Genomic DNA, 8,630 nt, shown 5'->3' on the forward strand with positions numbered 1-8,630 from the left:
TAGGGAAGCCTAGTAGCCTAACTCAGGATTGTAGATGCTGCAAAGTGCTTCCAGGCTGAGCTCTACAGTGCTGAGCACTGCAACTCCATACTCTTTTTTGATTTAGTCCTGCCCTCTTATTTTCTAGCCTCCAGCCTTAAAGCCAGTTGCCAGAGTGCAGATTCATAGCAGCATATCAGTGATTGAAATGAGTTCGTATGAGCTTCTGGGCCAATTTATTTCCACTGTTAAATATATCCAGCCTTCCAAGAGATACTGAAAATCTGACACAGCTTCTGCAAGGTCTAGAATTACTGTTGATATGCACAAATAGACTGGATTGCAACTACTTAAAGTGGGGCAAGGAGCAAAATCATCTTGCACAGTAATTTTTGGGCTTAGTTTTATATTCATGGCTGTCTCTTATGGAATTGTAATTTTTTTTTCTGTTTCAAGTTGCCTTTTGGCCTCAAGACAGATCATCCCAAATCATCGGCAGAGGAACAGCTATGGATTTTAGCCAGAAGAGAATGCGGTTGCAAGGCAACAGAAACCAGATGCAAGTCTTGAATGCAAGGCCACCTAGTTCAGCTAGACAAGGTTTGAATGTGTAATGAATCAGAACTAACAGTCTTCTTTCCATTACCCCAGGCTTATGCTAATGGCATTACTAGTGCTGAAGCAGTGCAATTAAATGGAGATGTGGCTTAAACTAGCCTGGTAAATGGGACTGCACATCATTATTCTATGCGGAATTATTCTCTTGCTAAAGGCCATACAACCCAATCAACGGGAATAAATTCATAGCCCAGTTAGATAGTTTCTGTTGGGACAAGAAAGAATAGGCTTCTGTTGCATCCTTTCCAGATATACAAGTATATAGCATACCTTGTTGTTGAACTGGGCTGTCCCTTTTGCCTTGGTTTAATCTCATTTTACTGTAACTTCCAGTTTCCTTCCACATTTTACTTCTATTGTTGTTTCTTCTCTTAATCGGTCGTGTGGTCTTGCAACACTTTAGCTGCCAGAATCCGGTAATGTAATCTTTTGTTTTTGAGTCTTCTTTTTTGTAATTAGGCCTGTGTGTTGTATTTCAGAAGCTACTAAGAGTTTCATTAAAGTTTCAGACGATGCTGGTGTGGACAGCTTGCAATCGTTACCACACCAGTTGTTTGTTTTTGAAGCAGTTTGTACATTAGTATGTGAAACATTTACATAGGATGCTACAGCAAGATAGTTATCTGTATGAATCTTCTTCCTCATCCTTTTTATGGAAGAGTGACCCAGTTATCTTGGACAAGGTGACAAATAGAATAAGCCAGAAATTTAATTTTTGTTCTCTGGGAAATTCCCAAACTTCAGAAAAGAACCTTTCTGGAACAGACCAAAATGTGTTTCAAAATGTAGTGTGGAATAAATTTCCTAAACTTTCCAGTTGAAAAGGGTGAACCGCTGCTTTATTTTTACCATTTTGAAACATTTCTGGGACTGCCAGAAGCCTTGTCTCAGACAGTCCACTTGAGCTGTCCCAGAGCCTGGCAGGATGCCTGGGATCCCAGGCCACTAAGGAGCTAGCAACGAGTCATCCAGTGCTCCTGGCTCCTACTAAGAATGTAAGACCTAGCAGAGAGAGCCAGCTTCCAGACTCTCTATGAGCCCTGGTGCGGAATGGCCAAAAGAGCTGGCAGAAAACACAGTGCGTTTCCCTCAGAACATCATCACAATTCACATGTTCTGAAGGAAGGTTTTGATTTTGGATGAATCATTACGTTTTAGTAATAAAAAATATAAAAGTATTCAGTCAGAAAAATTTCTGAGCAGCTGCTGATGCAATGCCAGTGCTTGGGGTGAATCACTAGGTGGAAGGTCACTTGGGTGTTGCAACACTGAACAGAAATGTTCCCTTGCGAGTCTGAGACTTTCTCCAAGGACATCTGCTGACCTCCCCCCCTTTTCTAGTCTGAGGGTTCAGAGCAGACTTGTCTGTTGAGACTATTGCCATGCCAAAGTCAGCTAGTACCACAACAGGCAGCCTGTTTTGCTGACTGAATCCCCTGAGCTTTTAAACAAGATTTTATAGGTACTTAGAACAACAACTGGTATTGCAAAATCCACTCCTGGATCTACAGTTTCTGTGCTCTGGTTGCCCTGGTCCTTCAAAAAGTTCTCCATGGTCTGGTGGGGCCTGCAAGAGCCTCAGTGCTGAACACAGCTGGAAAATCCTGTTGCTTTCCAAGTGGACAGAAGGGTCATAACAGTCTTCACTGTATTTTCCTGCCTGAGCATGGCAGCACCGTTCATTCTGTAGAACCAGGGGCATGGGACACATAGTTAAAAGTATATGGACAAAACACATATAAAACATACTAGCTGTATTTAATCCACTGATTTTTGTTTCCCTGCTCAGTCTCTGCAGTGAAACAGGGAAGGCCTGGACTTCGTGCAGCTGCAGTTCAGACAGAGGAGACCGGTCTTGATGATGACGTTGAGCGAGAGTCCCTAAGTCCATGGAGCATCCCTGATGACATCCAAAGAATCCTGCGTGACCATTCTGGTTCCTTCTTTGAGGTAAGGCATCTAATTACTGCAGAAGTCATTGGGGACCCTGCCTTGGGCCATTAGAAGTGAAGGCATAAAAACCCATCTTTTGTATTTGAAATATATTTCTTTATAATGGCTGGGGGATGGGGCAGCAGAGCTTCAGGTTAACATCAAACTACTGTTGGTCAAACGCATGCCAGAGGCTGGGAGAACCAATTCCCCTCATGCCTTAGGGGGGCATACTCTTGTTGCCTGGCCATAATAGGATTGCTGTGGGCTCATTTCAAGCTGCTGCCCAGTAGCTAACTGGGCCATACTCTGGAACAGTCCTATTGCTTGGAGGAAGAAAGTTAATCCAGCATATCTTTTATAATGGACCTGCTGTACATATTTGCTGAGACCAGGATAAGTTTGAAATGCTTGTGATAAGCAGGTATTAAGAGGACCATGCATACCATGGCTTAAATTTCATCCTTTTGCTCCTAATAGGGTTCTGTGCCTTATGATGATGATTGCCTTCCTCTCGGCACTGATGATATCGATAACGTATCGGAAAGCACAGGAAGTATCCTCAGCAAGCTGGACTGGAATGCAGTTGAGGCTATGGTAGCAAATGTGGAAGACAAGTGACAAGTCATGGTACACTTTCACAGCAGTTAAAGCATGCACATTATATCACGAATACAAATATAGCATAGCACATGTACACAAACATTCTTTTTGAAAGCAATGGGGAATTCTGTTTAAAGCTCAGTGGTGGATCAAGGGACTTAGTGGGAACCTGCAGAAAGTGTCTGCCTTCTTTAAAACGTTCTCTTTTAGGCTAGAGCCTAATCCTGTATTATGCAGTGGGTCTTCAACTCTTAAAGAGTTGAGCAAGCTCAGGACAGACTGTCAGCGTACAAAGGCCCTCAGCATTAAATTTATCCTTTGCATTTGCAAAGAGCCAGGGAATGGCACTGGTAATAGTGATTTGATTTGTAAAAGTCAGTGTGTGCATCCAGTTTAGATAAAGTCTGAAGGATCAGGTGTTTTCTCTGCTTTTTAATATCTCAAATTAATAAAATGAAGCTTTTTTACTTGAAGAGCACTGGTTTCTTGTCTACATTTTTAAATATTAAAATATTTGACTATTTTGAAATTTAAGAATTGTGAACAATTGGTTTGGCTTTAATAAATGCTTGTTTTTATTCAGTTACTGCATTGTGTGGAGTCACCACTATTGTGTCATTCTTGTCATAGAAGTCACAAAGCTATAGAGCTGGAAGGGACCTCCAGAGATCATCTAGCCCAAACCCCTGCCTGAAGCAGGCTCATCCCTATCCAAACCATCCCATACAGCCATCATCTAAACTCTACATAAGACTACCCTCAACCCTGACAACATAGAATTAACACCCTAACCTGCCACAGGTAAAACAGGGGAATCATGGCATCAATGTTCTCCTTCTATAAAATGCTGTCAGTATACATTCAAGAGGTGCCTGGTCAAGGGCACCCCCTGCTACAGAGGAAGACAAAAACCTCCATAGTCCATACCAATCTGACCATGCGGAAAAATTCCTGACCCAAATATGGTGATCTGTTGGACCCTGAGCAGAGGGGCAAGAACCTCTAGCCCAGAACCTCCGGCTTTGCACTTAGCAGGAGATTTGGCACACCCCAGTTGAAGTCTCCAGCCTTAGCTGTAGCCAACACACACTGCCTCTGGGGAGACTTAAAAATACCCTGACACATGTAGCAGAAAAAAGGAAGGGTGGGGGAGAAAGGGGTGGCAGGAACAACCAGCAAAGTCCAGAAGCATGAGAAATACCCATTGTAGAAAATAGGCATAGCTATGCCTAGATCACCCCTGCCTAGGGACTGTCCAACCTCTTCTCAGACACCTCCAGTGATGGAGAGCCCACAACTTCTAGGCAGTTTATGCCACTGCCTCACTATTCTCAGTGAAGACGTTTTTACATATATTCAATCTAAATTTGCTTTGCTGCAAATTCAAGCCATTGGTTCACATCCTCCTTTCTCCAGGGAGAGCAAAAAAGTGCTTCTTTTTCATGGTTCTTCCTTAAGTATTTGAAGACTATCATATCCCTTTTTAGGCACATTTTTAGCTTGCAGAAAAGGTGCTTAACTCCTCAGCCTCTCCTCATATGATTGGGCTTCTAAGCCCTTGATCATCTTTGTTGCCTGCCTCTGGGACCCTCTCTAACTTTTGCGTGTCCTTTTTTAAAATATGGAGCCCAGAACTGCACACCGTACTCCAGTTGAGGCCTAACCAGTGCTGAGTGGAGGCACCATCACCTCCCATGTCTCTGCACCTACTGCTTCTATTGATGCATGCCAAAACTGCATTGGCCTTTTGTGTGGCTGTGTCACACTGCAGGCTCATATTGAGTTTGTGGGCATCAGAGACTCCCAAGTCCTTTTCCACAGAGCTGCCATCTAGCCAGGTGTCCACGTTGTGTATCTGAGCTTTCGATTGTACCTGCCAAGGTGTGGCACCTTGCATTTGTCCACAACAAACTTCATCCTGTTAGCTCTAGCCCAACTTGCCAGTCTATCGAGATCCTTCTGAATTGTGCTCACATTCTCCAGTATGTTCACAGTCCTTCCAAGTTTGGTGTCATCCACAAACTTACTCAAGAAGCTTCGTATGCCAGCATCTACATTGTTAATAAATAGGTTGAACAGCACCAGCCCTCGGGCAGAACCGTGTGGGACTCTACTCAAAACCTCCTGCCATTCTGACATGAACCTGTTAATAATTACCCTTTCCTTCTGGCTTTTGAGCCAGTTATCTATCCACCTTGTAGTAGTTTTATCCAGCCCACATTTCTCCTATTTGTTTATGACCAGGTTGTGTGAGACCTTGTCAAAAGCTTTGCTGAAGTCCAGTTATCAAAATCCACAGCATTCCTTTCATCCACCCAAGCAGTTACTGTGTCAAAGGAGATCAGGTTTGTTTGACACAATTTGTTTGTCATAAATCCATGCTGGCAGCTTGTGACCAGCCTTTCCTCCTCCAGATGCTTGTTCCATAGGATATACTACAGCAGCTCCCCAGGTATTGAGGTGAGACGAACCGGTCTGTAGTTCTCTGGATCCTCCTCCTTGCCTTTAAAAAAAAAAAGAAGAAAAAGAAAAAAAAGAGGAGCCCTACATTAGCCCTTTTCTAGTCCTTTGGTACCTGGTCTGTCTCCCATGACTTCATGAATATCATTGCTAAGGGCTCAGAAATCTCTGCTGCCAGTTCCCTTCCTAGGCTGGCAGAGGAGACTGCGTGGACCCTGCTGGGCTGGGGGGGGCACATGCCCGCCTCTTCTCCCTGATCCCTACCCCTGCTCCAGCCAAATGTACACACACACGCACCCACACGCTACTCTCACTCTGCACGTGGACACAGACACAAACACACACTCTATAATGAACACACACACAGACACACTTTCCCCTCAGGACCTCACCCCTCCCCCACTCGATCACATGGAGGCAGCCCTCCCTCCGCCCCACCACGAGCCACCTGCACCTTAATCTAGCTCCTCACCTGGCCCCTATTACACTTACCTGTAGGGAGCTGATGCCCAGCTGTCCCGTGTGGACACGCAGATACAGAAGGCCGGGCTGGGTGGCTGTGTCTGTGAGCAGGCAGCAGCACTGGGGGGGGTGGCTGTAGGGGAAGCTAAGATGAACTTTGGGGGGGCTATAAGAATGGAAAAGGAAAGCATACAGGCAAGAGAAGAATGGGCAGGTCACCAATGAAGCATACCAGGAAATAGCAAAAAACTGCAGTGACAAAAATCAGGAAGGCAAAGAACAAACCGTAAGGTTCCTATAGCCCCAAAGGCCTCCCAGCACCGCTGCCCACAAAGGCATGGTACAGCGCTCCTGGCCTGGCCCGGCCCGGCCCAAACTGCACCTCCTTCCACCAGGTAGGGTGCAGCTCTCCTGGCCCGACTTGCCCCCTCCCTGCAAGCACCATGCCACCAAGCCCACCCCCCTCCCCTCCGCTCCCCTCCCCCAGGCGCGGCGCAGCTCCCCCAGCCCAGCCCTGCCCTGCTCAGCCCCATTGGTGAAAGGGCCCTGCTTCCAGCTCCCAGGGAAGCAAATGCGAAAGCCACGGTTTAAACTTGGCACCATTTTTGTCTCCCTACCGGAAGACAAAAACAGGTGCCGAGTTTAAAACTGCAGCTTTCACTTCCCTGGTGATGAGGATCCTGGGGCCCTGAACTGGTAGAGACCCCTGGGCTTGTGCCCAGCTGACCCATCCATTAATCTGCCTATGCCCCTTTGTTATCTAGAAAATCTGTATTAGGTGTCTGGCTGCAGCTAATTTTTTTTTTTTTGTGAAGACTGAGGCAAAGTAGGTGTTGAGTAACTCTGCCTTTGCATCTTTGGTTAAGAGTTCCCCCTGGCTTGTTAACAGAGAAGCCACAGCTTCCTTGGTCCTCCTTTTTTGGCTAGCATACTTACAGACATCTTGTTGTCCTTCACTTCCTTTGCCAAGTGCTGATCATTCTGTCTTTGCCTTCCTGATTTTGTCCCTGCAGTTTCTTGCTATTTCCTGCTGTGCTTCGTCAGGGACCTGCCCATTCTTCTCTGGCCTGTATGCTTTCCTTTTGTATTTGAGGCATTTTAGAAGCTCCTTGTGAAGCCACACTGGGCTCTTGCCATTCTTTTTGTACTTCCATTGTGTCAAGACAGTTCCTTGTTGGGCTTCCAATACTGTGGCCTTTAGAAGCTCCCAGCACTCTTATCCTTCAATCTATCCTTCTTGAATTGGATAAATCTGCCTTTTTGAAACCCAGCATCCTAATTTTGTTAACCTCATGCTTTCCCTGTCTCGGCGTCTGGAATTCTATTATATTGTGATCACTTACTCCCAAGTTACCCATCACCTTCACATCCTCCACCAATTCTTCCCTGTGAGGACAAGATCCAGAATAAATGATCCCCTAGTTGTATCCTCCACACAATTTAGAATCGGATTGATAATTAATGTTTGGCTGCATTGTTCTACCTGCAGATGTCTGGAAAACTGGAGTCTCCCACCAGTACCATCCCACAGCTTTTGGATATATTTGTGACCTGCTTGAAGAGTGCCTCATCCACCTCCTCTTCCTGATTAGGTGATCTATAATAAATCTTCACCATTATATTGGTGCTGCATCTTTCACCTTTCATCTTCACCCAAATGCATTCTGCTTTGCTATCTTCTTCCTCCTGAACCAGGAACAAGTGTGTATGGGTTTTGGACATACAAGGCAACACCACCACTTTTTCTTGCAACCCTGTACTTCTGAAACAGAGTGTAACCCTCCATGTTTCATTCCAGTTAAAGAGTTGTCCCAATGGTAATGCCTATCTGATGATAGTTTGGGGTTTTTTTCCCCCAGAGGCTACAGCTTCCAGCTTGTCTTGTTTATTCCCCATATTTCTCACATTTGTATACATGCATTGGATGTATTTTGCATTTTGACTTCCTTGCTTCCCTTTTGCAACACTTGTTGCAGTCCTGTACCTCTCTGGTCCTTTCCCAAAGTTGAGATGATTCTTTGAGTCCTTTCCCCTCTGGACTGTGCTCTGCTGCTGGAGGGTTTTGATCACCATCCCCTGTTTAAAGACTTCCTTACTAGGTTGGCCAGATAATGCCCAAAGATGCTTTTCCCTGTTCTTGTAAGATGGATTCCTTTTCTAGATAGTAGTCCTCCTCCCAAGAACATGTGCCCATTGTGGAAGAAGCCAAAGCTTTCACGTCAACATCACCATGTCAGCCACACATTCACTTCCAGGATACAAGAGTTTCTGCCTGGATCCTTGCCTTCCACAAGAGAATCCATGAGAACACCATTTGTGCTCCATGCTCCTTAGTCTTCCTGCAAAGAGCCTCATAGCCACCTCTGATCTGCTCAGTGTAATTTCTGTCAGCATTGCTGGTGCCTACACGGACAAGCAGGAAGGGGTACTGGTCCAAAGGATGGATAAACTTTGGCAGTCTCTTTGTGATGTACTGACTTCGGGCTCCAGGCAGGCAGCACATCTCTTGGGGCCCCTAAATCTGGATGCCTCTGCCCCTCTGCAGAAGGGAGTCACCAACCATCTCTTCCTCGGTG

At 45.5% G+C, this 8,630-nt stretch overlaps 1 protein-coding gene across 1 annotated transcript in view; it reads left to right on the forward strand.

The window, feature by feature from the left end:
* LOC102387039 (protein JBTS17-like) overlaps positions 1–3,718 on the forward strand; it is a 68,916-nt gene extending 65,198 nt beyond the window's left edge. The window contains exons 31-33 of the mRNA XM_006031870.3: positions 436–579; positions 2,387–2,547; positions 3,010–3,718. Of these exons, the coding sequence (XP_006031932.2) occupies positions 436–579; positions 2,387–2,547; positions 3,010–3,150 (446 nt within the window). The 3' untranslated portion in view covers positions 3,151–3,718. The remainder of the gene's footprint in view (positions 1–435; positions 580–2,386; positions 2,548–3,009) is intronic.
* Positions 3,719–8,630: the final 4,912 nt, after the last annotated feature.

Source organism: Alligator sinensis, unplaced genomic scaffold (assembly GCF_000455745.1).
Source record: "Alligator sinensis unplaced genomic scaffold, ASM45574v1 scaffold175_1, whole genome shotgun sequence".
NCBI lineage: Eukaryota > Metazoa > Chordata > Crocodylia > Alligatoridae > Alligator > Alligator sinensis.